This window comes from Ranitomeya imitator, chromosome 1 (assembly GCF_032444005.1).
Source record: "Ranitomeya imitator isolate aRanImi1 chromosome 1, aRanImi1.pri, whole genome shotgun sequence".
In the NCBI taxonomy this organism is placed as follows: Eukaryota; Metazoa; Chordata; class Amphibia; order Anura; family Dendrobatidae; genus Ranitomeya; species Ranitomeya imitator.
This window is the reverse complement of record NC_091282.1, coordinates 566,719,901-566,739,499: the sequence shown is the minus strand read 5'-3', so window position 1 is coordinate 566,739,499 and position 19,599 is coordinate 566,719,901. Positions and strand designations below refer to the sequence as shown.

The 19,599-nt window shown below is 43.2% G+C and overlaps 1 protein-coding gene across 7 annotated transcripts in view; it reads right to left on the bottom strand.

Annotated features, from left to right (window-relative positions):
• PTPRS (protein tyrosine phosphatase receptor type S) overlaps positions 1-19,599 on the bottom strand; it is a 715,207-nt gene that overhangs the window by 189,747 nt on the left and 505,861 nt on the right. For all 7 annotated transcript variants that reach the window (XM_069767783.1, XM_069767788.1, XM_069767782.1 and 4 more), the window contains one exon: positions 6,628-6,881. In XM_069767783.1, coding sequence (XP_069623884.1) covers positions 6,628-6,881 — 254 coding nt within the window. The remainder of the gene's footprint in view (positions 1-6,627; positions 6,882-19,599) is intronic.

Below are 19,599 nucleotides of genomic sequence, written 5' to 3'. Positions count from 1 at the left end.
GAAAAATTATAGCTCTCCAAATGTGGTAATGCAAAAAAATATTTTTTGCAATAAAAAGCGTCTTTTAGTCTGTGACAGCTGCCAATCATAAAAATCTGCTAAAAAAAACGCTATAAAAGTAAATCAAATTAATCACTCCCTTAGTTAGGGAAAAATAATAAAATTAAAAAAATGTATTTATTTCCATTTTCCAGTTAGGGTTAGAGCTAGGGTTAGGGTTGGGGCTAGGGTTAGGGTTGGGGTTAGGGTTAGGATTACATTTACGGTTGGGATTAGGGTTAGGGGTGTGTCAGGGTTAGGGGTGTGGTTAGGGTTATGGCTGGGATTAGGGTTAGGGGTGTGGTTAGGGTTGGGGTTAGGGATGTGGTTGGGATTAGGGTGTGTTTGGGTTTCAGTTAGAGTTTGGGGTTTCCACTGTTTAGGCACATCAGAGCTCTCCAAACGCGACATGGCGTCCGATCTCAATTTCAGCCAATTCTGCATTGAAAAAGCAAAACAGTGCTCCTTCCCTTCTGAGCTCTCCCGCGTGCCCAAACAGTGGTTCCCCCCCACATATGGGGTATCAGCGTACTCAGGAAAAATTGGACAACAACTTCTGAGGTCCAATTTCTCTTGTTACCCTTGGGAAAATAAAAAATTGGGGACTAAAAATACATTTTTGTGGGACAAAAATAATTTTTTTTATTTTCACGGCTCTGCGTTATAAACTGTAGTGAAATATTTGAAGGTTCAAAGTTCTCACAACACATCTAGATAAGTTCCTTGGGGGATCAAGGTTCCAATATGGGGTCACTTATGGGGGGTTTCTACTGTTTAGGTACATCAGGGGTTCTGCAAATGCAATGTGATGCCTGCAGACCAATCCATCTAAGCCTGCATTCCAAATGGCGCTCCTTCCCTTCCGAGCTCTGCCATGAGCCCAAACGGTGGTTTTCCCCACATATGGGGTATCAGGGTACTCAGAACAAATTGGACAACAACTTTTGGGGTCCAATTTCTCCTGTTACCCTTGGCAAAATAAAAAATTGGGGGCAAAAATTTCATTTTTGTGAAAAATAATTTTTTATTTTTTCGGCTCTACATTATAAACTTCTGTGAAGCACTTGGTGGGTCAAAGTGCTCCTGACACATCTAGATAAGTTCCTTTGGGGGCCTACTTTCTAAAATGGTGTCACTTGTGGGGGGGTTTCAATGTTTAGGCACATTAGTGGCTCTCTAAACGCAACATGGCGTCCCATCTCAATTTCATCCAATTTTGCATTGAAAGGTCAAATGGTGCTCCTTCCCTTCTGAGCTCTGCCATGCGCCCAAACAGTGGTTTACTCCCACATATGGGGCATACGGGTACTCAGGACAAATTGGACAACAACTTCTGGGGTCCAATTTCTCCTGTTACCCTTGGGAAAATAAAAATTTGGCGGGCTAAAAGAACATTTTTGTGGGACAAAAATGATTTTTTTGTTTTCACGGCTCTGCGTTATAAACTGTAGTGAAATACTTGGGGGGTTTAAAGTTCTCACAACACATCTAGATAAGTTCCTTGGGGGGTCTACTTTTGAAAATGGTGTCACTTGTGGGAGGTTTCTACTGTTTAGGTACATCAGGGCCTCTGCAAATGCAACATGATGCCTGCAGACCAACCATCTAAGTCTGCATTCCAAATGGTGCTCCTTCCCTTCCGAGCTCTGCCATGCGCCCAAACGGTGGTTCCCCCCACATATGGGGTATCAGCGTACTGAGGACAAATTGGACAACAACTTTTGGGGTCCAATTTCTCCTGTTACACTTGGGAAAATACAAAACTGAGGGCTAAAAATTAATTTTGTGGAAAAAAAAAAAGAATTTTTATTTTCACGGCTCTGCGTTATAAACTGTAGTGAAACACTTGGGGGTTCAAAGCTCTCACAACACATCTAGATAAGATCCTTAAGGGGGTCTACTTTCGAAAATGGTGTCACTTGTGGGGGGTTTCAATGTTTAGGCACATCAGGGGCTCCCCAACGCAACATGGCGCCCCATCTCCATTCCAGCCAATTTTGCATTGAAAAGCGATGCACCCAAACAGTGGTTTACCCCCACATTTGGGGTATTAGCATACTCAGGACAAATTGCTCAACAACGTTTGGGGTACAATTTCTTCTGCTAATGTTGGGAAAATAGAAAATTGGGGGCGAAAATTTCATTTTTGTGAAAAAAATATTTTTTATTTTTACGGCTCTACATTATAAACTTCTGTGAAGCAATTGGTGGGTCAAAGTGCTCACCACACATCTCGATAAGTTCCTTCGGGAGTCTACTTTCCAAAATGGTGTCACTTGTGGGAGGTTTCAATGTTTAGGCACATTAGTGGCTCTCCAAACGCAACATGACGTCCCATCTCAATTCCAGCCAATTTTGCATTGAAAAGTCAATTGGCGCTCCTTCCCTTCCGAGCTCTGCCATGCGCCCAAACAGTAGTTTACCCCCACATATGGGGTATCCGGGTACTCAGGACAAATTGTACAACTTTTGGGGTCCATTTTCTCCTGTTACCCTTGGTAAAATAAAACAAATTGGAGCTGAAGTAAATTTTTTGTGAAAAAAAATTAAATGTTCATTTTTTTTAAATATTCCAAAAATTCCTGTGAAACACCTGAAGGGTTAATAAACTTCTTGAATGTGGTTTTGAGCACGTTGAGGGATGCAGTTTTTAAAATGGTGTCACACTTGGGTATTTTCTATAATATAGACCCCTCAAAATGACTTCAAATGTGACGTGGTCTTTAAAAAAAAGACGGTGTTGTAAAAATGAGAAATTGCTGGTCAACTTTAACCCTCAACTCCCTAACAAAAAAAAAATTTTGCTTCCAAAATTGTGCTGCTGTAAAGTCGGCATGTGGGAAATGTTACTTATTAAGTATTTTGTGTGACATACCTCTGTGATTTAAGGGCATAAAAATTCAAAGTTGGAAAATTGCAAAATTTTTCGCCAAATTTCCATTTTTTTCACAAATAAATGCAGGTACTATCAAAGAAATTTTATCACTATCATAAAGTATAATATGTCACGAGAAAACAATGTCAGAATCACTAGGATCCGTTGAAGCGTTCCAGAGTTATAACCTCATAAAAGGACAGTGGTCAGAAATGTAAAAATTGGCTCGGTTATTAATGTGCAAACCACCCTTGGGGATAAAGGGGTTAACAGTCGAGTACATCAATCTACTATAAGCATCTGTGGGAGAGAGGGGGGAGAGGGAAAAGTTGGAGCTTGACACACTAAGACATATATAATTAGCCATTGCAATTGAATATAGCTGGTTGGTGCCGTACCTGCTGGTGATTTCAGCCGAAGTGAGGAAGAAGGAAGGGAGTCACGTTTCTGGCGCATCACGGCACCCTAAGTCATAGGATCCTATGACTAAGGGCGCCGTGGTACGCCAGAAACGTGTCAGGCAGAGAGTCTCTCTCTTTTTTAAAATTGTTTTTTAAAATGTTCAAATAAAATTGAAATTTTACTCAAACTGGATGGACGTGCTTGAAACTCCCTTCCTTCTTCCCTACATCAATCTACTGTAACCTCATCATTATTATGTAATTATAGTTTTCACCTCCATTTTGGTGAATTTTGTAGGATTAATTCTGAATGCCCTGGGGTAGAGGTCACATACAGAGACATGGCGATGTCGGGAGGGAGGTGTCAGAAGAATATTGGGACTGCTCAGATTCGTCAAAAACGAAAGGCAGATGAAAGACATTCGATGGATCCTGTTTTTAAGATTAGGGATAAGGTTTGGTTGTCGTCAAGAACATTAAACTTGAAGTGCCATCAGAGAAGTTGGGTCCAAAGTTTATTGCTCCATATGAGATCCTAGAGGTGGCAAATCCTGTTGCATTTAGATTAAAGCTTCCTCCATCCCTAACGTATTCCATAAATCCCTATTAAAGCTGTATGACCCTTCTGCATTGTCTTCCTCATCCCTGCCTCCTCCGCTTTCAGTAGACAGTGGCCTGGAGTATGAGGTTCAGAGGGTTGTGGATTCTCGGAGGGTCCATCATTTCCTCCAGCACCTCATCCACAGAAGGGGATACGGACCAGAGAAGAGATTCTGGGTCCCTGCTCGAGTTGTGAACACCGATCAGTTGAGGTCAGTGTTCATGACTCCAACATAAGAAAGAAACTGGGCAAAAATGGCCTGCATGGCGGAGTTCCAAAATGAAAATCATTGCTAAGCAATAAGAAAATAAAGTCTCGTCTCAGTTTTGCCAGAAAACATCTTGATGATCCCTAAGACTTTTGAGAGAATACTTTGCAGACTGACAAGACAAAAGTTGAACTGTTTGGAAGGTGTATGTCCCATTACATCTGACGTAGAAGTAATACAGCATTTCAGAAAAGGAACATCATACCAACAGTAAAATATGGTGGTAGTAGTGTGATGATCTGGGGCTGTTTTGCTGCTTCAGGACCTGGAAGACTTGCTGTGGTAAATAGAACCATGAATTCTGCTGTCTACTAAAAAATCCAGAAGGAGAATGTCCGGACATCTGTTAGTGACCTCAAGCTGAAGCGCACTTGGGTTATGCAGCAGGACAATGATCCAAAACACACCAGCAAGACCACCTCTGAATGGCTTGAGGAAAACAAAATTAAGACTTTGAAGTGGCCTAGTCAAAGTCCTGACCTAAATCCGATTGAGATGTTGTAGCATTACCTTAAATTACAACAATTTTTCAAAGATGAGTGGGCCAAAATTCCTTCAGAGCACTGTGAAAGACTCATTGCCAGTTATGAAAAATGCTTGATTTTAGTTGTTGCTGCTGAGGTTGGCCCAACCAGTTACTAGCTTTAGGGGGCAATAACTTTTTCACACAAGGCCCTGTAGGTTATAATTTCTTTTTTTCCTGAATAATAAGGACCTTCATTTAAAAACTGCATTTTGTGTTTACCTGTGTTATCTTTGTCTAATATTTAAAATTGTTTGGTTATCTCAAACATTTAAGTGTGAAAAACATGCAAACAATAGGAAATCAGGAAGGGGGGAAATACTTTTTCACACAACTGTACATGTATATGTGCTGCTCAAAAAAATAAAGGGAACACTAAAATACCACATCATAAATATAACTGAATGAAATATTCCAGTTGCAAACCTTTATTCATTACATAGTGGTATGTATTGAGAACAATAAAACATAAAAATGATCAATATAAATTAAAATTAATATCCTATGAAGATCTTGATTTGGAATCATACTCAAAATCAAAGTGGAAAATCAAATTACAGGCTGAAGTAACTTCAGCGGAAATGCGTCAAGACAAGAAAATGATGCTCAGTATTGTGTGCGGCCTCCATGTGCCTGAATGATCTCCCTACAAAGCCTGGGCATGCTCCTGATGAGGCATGGGATAATCTCCTGAGGGATCTTCTCCTAGACCTGGATTAAAGCATTAGTCAACTAACGGACAGTCTGTGGTGCAATGTGGCATTGGTGGATGAAACGAGAAGATGTCCCAGATGTGATCAATAGGACACAGATCTGGGGAATGGGCAGGTCAGCTCATAGTATCAATGATTTCATCATGCAGGAGATGCTGACACTTCAGCCACATGAGGCCTATCATTGTCATGCATAAGAAGGAACTCAGGGCCCAGTGCACCTGCATATGGTCTCACAATTGGTCTGGGTCCACTGGCTAGCACATGGAGGGCTGTACGGCTACTGGATTATGTTGCAGGCAGCAGAACATTCTCATGTGTGATCCTGCTCTCATCTGTGAAGAGCACAGGGTGCCAATGTCAAATCTGCCAATCTTGTTGCTCTCTGGCAAATGCCAATCGCCCTGCATGGTGTTGGGCTGTAAGCACAATACCTATTTGTGGATGTCGGGCCCTAATACCACCCTTATCGAGTCTGTTTCTAACAGATTGAGCAGACACATGGATGTTAGTGGCCTGCTGGAGGTCACTTTGAAGAGGTCTGGCACTGCTCCTCTTTGCACAAAGAAGGAGGTAGCGGTCCTGCTGCTGCGTGGTTGCACTCATACAGTCCCCTTCACGTCTACTGCTGTACTGGCTTGTCTCCTAGTATTTGCTCCATGCTCTGGCCACTGTGCTAACACAGAGCTACATTTCTAGCTACAGCTTACATTGATGTGCCATCCTGGAGGAGCTGCACTACCTGAGCAACTTCTGTGTGTTGTATACACCACCTCATGCTACTGTACAGTACCTCTGGAGGAGAGCAATGACAAAATGCAAAAGTGACCAAAACTGGCAAAAAGTAGAAAAACAGAGAAATGGTCTGTGGTCACCCACTGCAGAACCACTCATTTATAGTGATTGTCTTGCTAATTGCTTACAATTTCTACCTGTTGTCAGTTCCATTTGAACAACAGCAGGAGAAATAGTTTCAGAATCAGTGTTGATTTACAATTGGATAGGTTTATTTCACAGAAGTGTGATTGACTTGGAGTTACATTGTTTAGCTGTTCCCTTTATTTTATTGAGCAGTGTATATAAAACTCAAAAAGGTATGTACTTCTATTCAGTATTGTTAACTAGGTTTTTTAATTTATCAAATCAATTATACTATAACAAAGGTTTCAATTCTGTCAAATGCCAAAATAATTATCAAATCGTTTACCTGACTGACTCTGCAGTCCCGGCATTTGGCAGAGTTATTGTTATGCGACCATCTGAATCTGTCTTCCAATTTATTAAAGGTTTCATACCCAACATGTTAGGGGCAGTGTAAACAGCAACATTTTGCTGAAGGCCACTCATAGTGTACCCACGACTTGTAAGGATAAAATTATAATAGGTCTTCGGTTTGAGGTTGGTGATTAATTTCTTTGTTGTCCTTCCATCAACTTCCACTGTCTGCATGTTATATTGGATCTTAGGGTAAGAAACACATAGCAATAATTAGAAAGAGTAATAAAAACAAATACTTTTGTGGTTAATATGAGCAATTATGAAATTAATCTGTGCACAACGGCCTGAATTCTATCAATTATATCTGAGAATGTAAGAGATGAGCTTAAAGGAGTTGACCACTTAAAGGGACACTGTCACCTGAATTTGGAGGGAACAATCTTCAGCCATGGAGGCGGGGTTTTTGGGTTTTTGATTCACCCTTTCCTTACCCGCTGGCTGCATGCTGGCTGCAATATTGGATTGAAGTTCATTCTCTGTCCTCCATAGTACACGCCTGCACTGTGCAATCTTGCCTTGTGCAGGCATGTACTACGGAGGACAGAGAATGAACTTCAATCCAATATTGCAGCCAGCATGCAGCCAGCGGGTAAGGAAAGGGTGAATCAAAAACCCAAAAACCCCGCCTCCATGGCTGAAGATTGTTCCCTCCAAATCCAGGTGACAGTGTCCCTTTAAATAACTTGTTAGATGTGAAATAAAAACACATACTCCACAGAATACTATTATCTTACTGATAGAAGTTGTTAACTGATGAAACATTTCTTATTATGTCCTTCGAAGATATCATTATATGCTAATCCTCTTGTGATCTTTTTTTTGCTCCTCCCCATACCACCCATTTTCATTTTACTATTTTTGCCCCAAATTCCTAACACTTTGTTCCCTCTTATGTATTTTTTCTCTATTGTTATAATACCTTTTCAGGATTTAGGTAGTTATATTGACAAGCAAAATTATTATCTAAGGATATACATTGTCCTTTACGTAACTCAAAATTCTATGGCTTACATTGCTGATAGTTTTTTGCTGTTGTTCGTACCAAGAGCCTAAGATTTAGCTAATTTTATTCCATTGGGCTGTTTTAATACATGTTAATGCTTCTTTGTTCTAAACAAAAATTTCATAATAATTTGGTGCAAAAAAAAATACTGTAATAGTAAGCCTAAACTTTTTTTTATATTTTAAAGTGGCATGTTTGAGCACCCCTTGTTGAAATTACTATTATTGTGTACAGTTAAGTAAGCTAAAGATGAAATGATCTCTAAAAGACTGAAAGTCACAGATGACATATTTCCTTTGTATTTTAGGTATATACAGTACAGAGCAAAAGTTTGGACACACCTTCTCATTTAAAGATTGTTCTGTATTTTCATGACTATGAAAATTGTACATTCACACTGAAGGCATAATAAGGAAGGAGAGTGATGGGATGATACGCCAGATGACCTGGCCTCCACAGTCACCAGACCTGAACCCAATCGAGATGTTTGGGGTGAGCAGGACCGCAGAGTGAAGACAAAAGGGACAACAAGTGCTAAGCATCTCTGGGAACTCCTTCAAGATTGTTAGAAGACCATTTCCGATGACTACCTCTTGAAGCTCATCAAGAGAATGACAAAAGTGTGCAAAGCAGTCATCAAAGCAAAAGGTGGCTACTTTGAAGAACCTAGAATATAAGACATATTTTCAGTTGTTTCACACTTTTTTGTTAATTCCATATGTGTTAATTCATAGTCTTGATGACTTCAGTGTGAATTTACAATTTTCATAGTCATGAAAATACAGAAAGATCTTTAAATGAGATGGTGTGTCCAAACTTTTGGACAGTGCCTGCTCCATACTCCCCTCCAGTCAGCGCTCACACAGGGTTAATGGCAGCATTAACAGACCGCGTTATGCCGCGGTGTAACACACTCCTTTAACGCTGCTATTAACCCTGTGTGACCAACTTTTTACTATTGATGCTGCCTATGCAGCATCAATAGTAAAAAGATCTAATGTTAAAAATAATAAAAAAAAATAAAAAATAGTTATATACTCACCGTCGGCCGGCCCCTTGGATCCAGAACAGGCCTTTCCTGCTCCTTGCGATGCTCCGGTGACTGTTCCATGCATTCCGATCTCGCAAGATGATGACATAGCGGTCTTGCGATACCGCTACGTCATCATCTTACGAGACCGCAATGCACTCTTGACACCGGAGCGCGCAAGGAGCATCGGTAAGCTCTTCACCTGGATCCGGGGGCCAACGGAAGGTGAGTATATAACTATTTTTTATTTTAATTATTTTTTTTTTTTTAACAGGGATATGATGCCCACATTGCTATATACTACATGGGCTGTGCAATATACTGCGTGGGCTGTGCAATATGCTGTGTGGGCTGTGCAATATACTGCTTGGCCTGTGCAATATACTGCGTGGGCTGTGCAATGTACTACGTGGGCTGTGCAATGTACTACGTGGGCTGTGCAATGTACTACGTGGGCTGTGCAATATGCTGCGTGGGCTGTGCTATATACTACGTGGGCTATGCAATGTACTACATGGGCAGTGCAATATACTGCGTGGGCTGTGCTACATACTACGTGGGCTGTACAATATACTACGTGGGCTGTACAATGTACTACGTGGGCTGTGCAATGTACTACGTGGGCTGTGCAATGTACTACGTGGGCTGTGCAATGTACTACGTGGGCTGTGCAATATACTATGTGGGCTGTGCAATATACCATGTGGCTGTGCAATATACTACATGGGCTGTGCAATATACTACGTGAGCTGTGCAATATACCATGTGGCTGTGCAATATACTACATGGGCTGTGCAATATACTACGTGGGGCTGTGCAATATACTACGTGGGCTGTGCAATGTACTATGTTGCTGTGCAATACACTACTGTTGTGAATTCTGTGGCCAAGCTCCCTCCTGTGGTCGTGAGTGGTACTTCGGCTGGTTCTGTCTATGAGCTTCCTTTGGTGGATGAGAGTGGTACTGCGGCTTCTGAGTTTCCTTCCTCAGGCGATGAGGTTAAGTCGTTAAGTGCTGCTCTATTTAACTCCACCTAGTGCTTTGATCCTGGCCTCCAGTCAATGTTCTAGTATTGGTCTTGCTTCCTCCTGGATCGTTCCTGTGGCCTGTCTATCCTGCATAAGCTAAGTTTTGCTTGTGTTATTTTTGTTTGCTATTTTTTCTGTCCAGCTTGCTATATTGCTTTTTCTTGCTTGCTGGAAGCTCTGGGACGCAGAGAGAGCACCTCCGTACCGTTAGTCGGTGCGGAGGGTCTTTTTGCCCCCTCTGCATGGTTGTTTGTAGGGTTTTGTGTTGACCGCAAAGCAATCTTTCCTATCCTCGGTCTATTCAGTAAGTTGGGCCTCACTTTGCTAAATCTATTTCATCTCTGCGTTTGTATTTTCATCTCAACTCACAGTCATTATATGTGGGGGGCTGCCTTTTCCTTTGGGGTATTTCTCTGAGGCAAGGTAGGCTTATTTTTCTTTCTTAGGGCTAGCTAGTTACTCAGGCTGTGCTCGAGGCGCATAGGACTGGTCAGGAGCGCTCCACGGCTACCTTTAGTGTGGTTGGATAGGATTAGGGATTGCGGTCAGCAGAGTTCCCACGTCTCAGAGCTCGTCCTATGTTTTTGGTAATTGTCAGGTCACTTTGTGTGCTCTGAACTTCAAGGTCCATTGTGGTTCTGAATTACCTGTTCATAACACACTACGTGGCTGTGCAATATACTTTGTGGGCTGTGCTATATAATATGTGGCCTGTATTATATGCTATGTGGCCTGTGTTATACACTACGTGGCCTGTGTTATACACTATGTGGCATGTGTTATACACTACGTGGACTGTGCTATATACTGCGTGCGTGGGCTGCTATATACTACGTGAGCTGTGTTATATGCTACGTGGGCTGTTATACACTCCATGGGCTGTGCTATATACTATGTGGCTGTGCTATATACTCCGTGGGCTGTGTTATATACTCTGTGGGCTGTGCTATATACTCCGTGGGCTGTGCTATATACTATGTGGCTGTGCAATATACTACGTGGCTGTGCAATGTGGCTGTGCTATTTACTACGTGGGCTGTTATATACTATGTGGCTGTGGGACATACTACGTGACCGGCCGCGAACAATCAGCGACAGATGCAATCCTGTGTATTCAATGTATTATTCTAAAATCTTCATAAATAAACTACATACATATTCTAGAATACCCGATGCGTTAGAATCGGGCCACCATCTAGTATATATATATATATATATATATATATATATATATATATATATATATATATATATATATATATACTAGATGGTGGCCCGATTCTAACGCATCGGCATGTCCACGTAGTATATTGCCCAGCGATGTAGTATATTGCCCAGCGACGTAGTATACAGCACAGAGTTACGTAGTAAATTGCCCAGTCACAAAGTATATTGCCCAGTTAAGTAGTACATTGCCCAGTGACGTAGTATACAGCACAGAGCCATGTAGTATATTGCACAGCCCACGTAGTATATTGCCCAGTCACGTAGTATATTGCCCAGTCACGTAGTATATTGCCCAGCCATGTAGTATATTGCCCAGTCACGTAGTATACAGCACAGAGCATATTGCCCAGCCACATAGTATTTTGCCCAGCCCACGTAGTATATTGCCCAGTCACGTAGTATATTGCCCCGTTACGTAGTATATTGCCCAGTGACGTAGTATACAGCACAGAGCCACATAGTATATTGCACAGTCCACATAGTATATTGCCCAGTCACGTAGTATATTGCACAGCCCACGTAGTATATTGCCCAGCCACGTAGTATGTAGCCCAGCCACATAGTATATTGCACAGCCCACATAGTATATTGCCCACTCACGTAGTATATTGCCCAGCCACGTAGTATATTGCCCAGCCATGTAGTATATATAGCTCAGTCACCTAGTATATAGCCCAGCCACATAGTATATTGCACAGCCCACGTAGTATATTGCCCAACCACTTAGTATATTGCCCAGCGACGTAGTATACAGCACAGAGCATATTGCCCAGCCACGTAGTATATTGCCCAGTTACGTAGTATATTACCCAGTGACGTAGTATACAGCAGAGCCACGTAGTATATTGCACAGCAACGTAGTATACAGCACAGAGCCACGTAGTATATTTCCCAGCTACGTAGTATATTGCCCAGCCACGTATATCACAGGTTAAAAAATAAAAAATAAACAAACTGAACTTCCGATCCGAGGGCCCCTTGTAGTTCTGTCGGCAGCTTCCGTTCCCAGGGTGTGATGACTTCGCGGTCACAGGAACGTGACGTCATGGCAGGTACTTCTCGCGCAGGGGCACAGGACCTGTGATGACGTCGCGGTCACATGACCGTGACATCATGGCAGGTACTTCTCATGCAGGACCTGTGATGACGTCGACGTCACATGACCGTGGCGTCATGGCAGGTCCTTCTCGCGCAGGGTCTGTGATGAGGTCGTGGTCACATGACCGTGACGTCATGGCAGGTCCGTCTCCCATACCATCGTTGGCACCGGAACTTGCCGCTTGCATGGAGCGGTTACCGGAGCGTGGCGAGGAGCGGTAAAGGCGGCGGAAGGTGAGTATATAATGATTATTTTTTTTATTATTTTTAACATTAGATCCTTTTACTATTGACGCTGCATAGGCAGTATCAATAGTAAAAACTTGGTCACACAGGGTTAATAGCGGCGGTAACGGAGTGAGTTACCCACGGCATAATGCGGTCCGTTACGCCGGCATTAACCCTGTGTGAGCGGTGACCGGAGGGGAGTATGTGGGCGCCGACTGCGGGGAGTAGGGAGCGGCCATTTTCTTCCGGACTGTGCCCGTCGCTGATTGGTCGTGGCTGTTTTGCCGCAACCAATCAGCAATTTGGATTTCCTTGACAGAGGCCGCGACCAATGAATATCCGTGACAGACAGAAGGGCAGACAGACAGATGGAAGTGACCCTTAGACAATTATATAGAAGATATATATATATATATATATATATATATATATAGTGGTGCGGTGACCCATGTTACAGCCAGGGGGCGCTGTGTGTGCACTTCAAGACTAAATGTTTGGTGACACAGACAGACTGTGACGTAAGGGCCAAAGCTCAAGGCCTACGTGGTGACCGCTGGGGGCGGGGTAAACTGTTATGATCTGGTGGCCTAGGAGCAGCATGAGACGTACTCTGGAGAAGGTGGTACCTTTACTGACCGCAAGCCCTGAACCTAGCAGCGCAACTAGAAGTAGCCGTGGGGGGTACCTAACACTCCCTAGACCCTTCGGCACAGCCTAAGATCTAACTTCCCCTAAAGACAGAAACAGGAAACCTATCTTGCCTCAGAGAAAATCCCCAAAGGATAGATAGCCCCCCACAAATATTGACTGTGAGAGGAGGGAAATAACATACGCAGATATGAAATCAGATTTTAGCATAGGAGGCCATACTAGCTAAAAAGAAAGAATAGAACAGAGTACTATGCGGTCAGTATAAAAACACTAAAAAATATCCACCACAGAAAATACGAATCACCACATCTAACTAAAGACATGGGGGGTATATCTGCATCTCCAGAGACACAGCTTGGCTGCAAAAAATCCTTCACAGACAAAGCTGGACAAGACAAAAACATGAATATGCACAGAACTATAAGGTCCACAGCAGGTGGACAGCAAAAACAAAGCCAGGACTCATCTTTGAAGAAAAGCACAGCAAACTGGAGAGACCAGCAGGGAATTGAATCCTCCAAAAACAATGAACAACTGGCAGGGACTAAAGAGTCCTGCAAGGCTATATACCCCAGTCAGTTTTGCAATTAGTAGATACACCTGTCCAATCCTGCAGTCCAGGCACAACTGCATTACCCTCTACAACCACCGGAGGGAGCCCAAAAGCTGAATTCACAACAGTAAACCAAACAAGGAGATGTTGATGTGTGATGCTCAAAACCAACTGAGACGGTCCTCTCGACTGGTAGGGCAAGGTGACTTGCGTACCCGGTGTCGGAACCCTGGGTTTATGTCATGTGTCCACCCCAATAGGGTTGAACAAAGGGGGGAGGTATGTAGTGCGGTGACCCACTTTACAGCCAGGGGGCGCTGTGTGTGCACTTCAAGATGCGCTTGGAAGCATAAATGTGATGAGACAAAGTCCGGCAGGAGTGTAAATGGCTGGTGTGTGTGTTGCAGAGGAAGACACTCTGCGCTGTCAGTCTGAAATTTGGTTGGTGTTCTGGGACCTGTAGTCCCACAAGTAATTGTGTAGTTCTAATGGGAGATTGGCAGGGCTAGTTATAAGAGATGGGAGGGTCAGACTAGCCACACACACCCACACTCCCACCCAGGGGAGTGGTTACAAGTATGTAATGTGACCAGGGTGTGGGTCACATGTTGCTGTGTGGTTCCTGTGTATGGATCAGTTTGGTCCATATGCAAGGTCCTGGAAGGTCGGTGTTGGAGTCTCCTGGTATTGGAGAAGTACTGCAAGCACCTGAGACCGTGGACATGATGAACGGTCAGTGTTGGATTGTCCTGGTATGGCCTGGAGTCCTGGAAGCACTGAGATCCTTGAGTCCTGCAATAGCCTGGGTGTTGGATTGTCCTGAAGTGGGCTGGAGTCCTGGAAGCACTGCTGAGGCTATGGGCTGAATGCTCGAGGGTGTTGGATTGTCCTGGGATGGGCTGGAGTCCTGCAAGCACATGGTAAGAGTGTGAGTCCTGGAATGGTCAGAGTGTTGGATTGTCCACCGATGGACTGGAGTCCTGTAAGCACTTGGTAAGAACATGGACTGATGACCTGTGAGTTGGAAGTGCCTGTGACTGGTCTTCCTGGAAGCGCATGGAAAGGCTGCATCTACAGAGCCTGGGACGGTTTCTGTGTTGGGGAAGCTACAGTTCCTACTGTGGGTCTGGACTATCCGAGGTGCCCTGGTCACAAGGACGGTGATCCCAGTGAGGCAGTTTCCCTGTAAATCAGCACTGACAGGAGTCAGTGTGTGGAGTCGGAGCTCCTGTAAGGTAACTCCAGGTAACAAGGGGTTACGGGCAGACACGGATCTGCCATTGGAACAGACTATCGGTGGTTAATGTGTTCCGTGGATATAAATGATGAACTGTTTGTGTTATGGTTTATGACGCTTAATAAACCAGAATAGACTGTTTTTGTGGAAAAATTGTGCCTGTATACGTTATTCCCTTGCAAAGCGAGTGTCCCCCAAGACCCAAAGTAAGGGAAACGCTACAATATATATATATATATATATATATATATATATATATATATATATATATATATAATAATTATATATATAATTGTCTAAGGGTCACTTCCGTCTGTCTGTCTGTCACAGATATTCATTGGTCGCGGCCGGCCTCTGTCATGGAATCCAAGTCGCTGAATGGTCTCGCCAGCTGCCTGTTATGGCTGCCGCGACCAATCAGCAACGGCCACAGTCCCTCCCTACTCCCCTGCAGTCAGTGCCCAGTGCCCACTCCATACTCCCGCAGTCACCGCTCACACAGGGTTAATGTCAGCGGTAACGGACCGCGTTATGCCACAGGTAACGAACTCCATTACAGCCGCTATTAACCCTGTGTGACCAAGTTATTACTATTGATGCTGCCTATGCAGCGTCAATAGTAAAAGGATCTAATGTTAAAAATAATAAAAAAAATAAAAAATCATTATATACTCACCGTCCGCCGCCTTTCCCGCTCCACGCGACACTCCGGTAACCGCTCCATGAAAGCGGCAGTTTCCGGTGTCAAGGATGGGATGCGACAAGGACCTTCCATGACGTCACGGTCATGTGACCGCGACCTCATTGCAGGTCCTGCGCGCCTGCCCGAGAAGGACCCGCCATGATGTCATGGTCATGTGACTGTGACGTCATCACGGGTCCTGCACTACTAACCCTGGGACCAGAAGCTGCCGAGTGCACCGCACACAGGCGACATGACTACAAGGGCTCCCTCGGTAGGTGAGTATATGTTTACTTTTTATTTTTTAACCTGTGACATACGTGGCTGGGCAATATACTACATGATTGGCCAATATACTACGTGGCTCTATGCTGTATACTACGTCACTGTGCAATATACTGCATGGCTCTGTGCTGTATACGTGACTGGGCAATATACTACGTGGCTCTGTGCTGTATACTACGTTACTGGGCAATATACTACGTAACTGGGCAATATACTACGTGGTTCTGTGCTGTATACTACGTCACTGGGCAATATACTACGTGACTGGCCAATATACTATGTGGCTGGGCAATATACTACGTCGCTGGGCAATATACTACGTTGCTCTGTGCTGTATACTATGTCGCTGTGCAATGTACTACGTGGCTCTGTGCTGTAAACTACGTCACTGGGCAATATACAACGTGGCTCTGTGCTGTATACTACGTCACTGGGCAATATACTACATAACTGGGCAATATACTACGTGGCTCTGAGCTGTATACTACGTCGCTGGGCCATAAACTTCGTGACTGGCCAATATACTACGTGGCTGGGCAATATACTACATCGCTGGGCAATATACTACGTGACTGGTCAATATACTACGTGGCTGTGCAAAATACTACGTGGCTCTGTGCTGTATACTATGTCGCTGTGTAATATACTATGTGGCTCTGTGCTGTATACTACGTCACTGGGCAATATACTACGTAACTGGGCAATATACTATGTGGCTGGGCAATATACTATGTGACTGGGCAATATACTACGTGGCTGGGCAATATACTACATCACTGAGCAATATACTACGTGGCTGGGCAATATACTACGTGACTGGGCAATATACTACGTGACTGGGCAATATACTACGTCACTGGGCAATATATTACGTCGCTGGGCAATATACTATGTGACTGGGCAATAGACTACGTGGCTGGGCAATATACTACGTGGTTGGGCAATATACTACGCGGGCTGTGCAATATACTACGTGGACATGCATATTCTAGAATACCCGATGCGTTAGAATCGGGCCACTATCTATATATATATATAAATATATACAGCTCTGGCAAAAATTAAGAGTCACTGAAAAATTTTCAGTTTGTCTGATTTATCTCTTTGAGAATATTTTTGAGTAAACTGTAAATTATTCTTTTATTCTATAAACTATTGACAACATGTCTCCGAAGTTCCAAGCATTACATTTTGTATTTATTTTCTGAAACTGAGAAATGGTCAAAATATTTAAAAAAAAATGCATTGCTCGCAGACCTCAGAAAATGCAAAAGAAAACAAGTTCATAATCATTTAGAAACAACAATACTAATACTGCTGTGGTGTTCACAATCCTCTTGTAATAGGACAAGCTGAATGGCAAAATAAATGCTAGTAATATCTAAAAATTAATAGGAATAAAAACATAACTTTTAACCATGCCAAAGGAATTGAAAAGAAAAGTCTTGAGAGAGGAAAAGAAGGGCTCAATTCTGGTTTCACTAGCAGTGTCATGTTGCTTCCATCTTTAAAATTTCTAAGACGGCAGTCCATTACAACAAAGTCAAGCAGCAGACATTGGGGACAACGAAGCTTAAAGACCGGCAGAGGGCGAAAACGACTCTCCACTGACCGGGATGACCATCATCTTATTCGAATGTCACTCAGCAGTGGCAGGATGACATCAAGTGACCTACAGAAGGAATGGAAAATGGCAGCTAGGGTGCAGTGCACACCAAAAACAATTCATAACAGGGTCCTAGAGGCAGGACTCAAGTCATGGAAAGATAGAAAAAAGCCTTTCATCAATAAGAAGCAAAGGAAAGCCAGGCTGAAGTTGCCAAAGACCATAAGGATTGGACCATAAAGGACTGGAGTAAGGTAGTCTTCTCTAATGAGTCTAATTTTCACCTTTGCCCAGTACCTGGTTGTCTAATGGTTAGACGGAGACCTGGAGAGATGTACAAGCCACAATGTCTTGCACCCACTGTGAAATTTGGTGGAGGATCGGTCATGATTTAGGGATGATTCAGCAAGGCTGGAATTGGGCAGGTTAATCTTTACGAAGGACGTATGAACCAAGCCGCATACAAGGTTATCCTGGAAAAACAGTTGATTCCTTCTGCTCAGGCAATGTTCCCCAACTCTGAGGACTGGTTTTTCCAGCAGGACAAAGCGCCATGCCACACAGCTAGGTCAATCAAGTTGTATATGAAGGACCACCACATCAAATCCCTGTCATGGCCAGCCCAATCTCCAGACCTGAACCCCACTGAAAACCTCTGGAATGTAATCAAGAGGAAGATGGATGGTCACAAGCCATAAAACAAAGAAGAACTGCTTAAATTTTTGTACCAGGAGTGGCATAAAGTCACTCAAAAGCAGTGTGAAAGACTGGTGGAAAGCTTGGCAAGACGCATAAAAGCTGTGATTAAAAATTATGGATATTCCACAAAATATTGATTTCTGAACTCTTCTTGAATTAAAACATTAGTATTGTTGTTTCTAAATGATTATGAACTTGTTTTCTTTTTGCATTATTTGAGGTCTACAAGCAATGCATTTTTTCGTTATTTTGACCATTTCTCACCATCAGAAAATAAATACAAAATACAAAATTTATTGCTTGGAACTTCGGAGACATGTTATCAGTAGTTTATAGAATAAAAGAACAATTTACATTTTACTCAAAAATATACCTATAAATTGAAAAATCAGACAAACTGAAAATTTTGCCAGAGCTGAGTATATATATCTCTTAATATATACTTACCTTGTAATGTATTCACATCCTGTTCCGTCTAGATGTGTCCGAATCCCAGAATTCCAAGCGGCGCACACACTGTATACGCCGTACGCACCACACGCACACATAAATACACACTGTATATGCCATATGCACAACACACACACACACACAGTATTTGCCGTATTCACCCCACACACACACACACCTTATACGCTGTACTCACCTTACACACACGCATACTGTATATGACGTACCCAGCCTCTTGCACGTTACCACCAGCGGAACACCATCGCGAACATGCCACCGCCGGGATCAGCCGAATGATTCACTGACCGATGCCATCTTTGTACAGGAAGAGAGCATGCACAGTTTTAATGTGACCGCCTCTATCTGTCTGCACAAAGATGGCAGCGGTCTGATTTACTGCTCCTGCGCAGAAAGAGAGACAGAACACAGGGGGGGAGACAGATCAAACAGGACAGCACATGAGGGGAGAACACAGCACAGGAAGGAGAGAAACAGCACAGGAAGGGGATAGCATATGGGGTAGACAGGTCAAAGAAGAGAGCACAGACAGGAGAAGTCAGAACATGGGGAAAGACAGAGTGGATAGGTGGATGGGCACATGGGGGGAGAGATTCTCAACGCTGCAAAGCCTGCCCCCATCGTGACATTACCGCCCTCCCGAACGAAAGCATCAGGCCTCCATCTAGTATGTAAGAATGTAAGCCCGCAAGGGCAGGGTCCTTGCCCTCTGTATCAGTCTGTCATTGTTAGTTTGTTTACTGTATGTGATATCTGTAACTTGTATGTAACCCCTTCTCATGTACAGCACCATGGAATCAATGGTGTTATATAAATAAATAAATAATAATAATAATATATATATATTTTTATTACAAAAAGGAAAATGCAAAAGGTTGGCACACTGAATGGTTAGTATCTAGCAGCCCTCCCTTTTGAAAGTATCACAGCTTGTATATGCTTTTTGTAGCCAGTCAAGAGTCTTTCACTTCTTGTTTGAGGGATTTTCATTCAATCTTCCTTTCAAAAATTCTTGCAGTTCAGTGAGATTCCAGGGTCGTCTTGCAAGCTCTTTTTAGGTTTGGCCACAGAGTTTCAATGTTGTTCAGATCAGGGGACTGTGGGG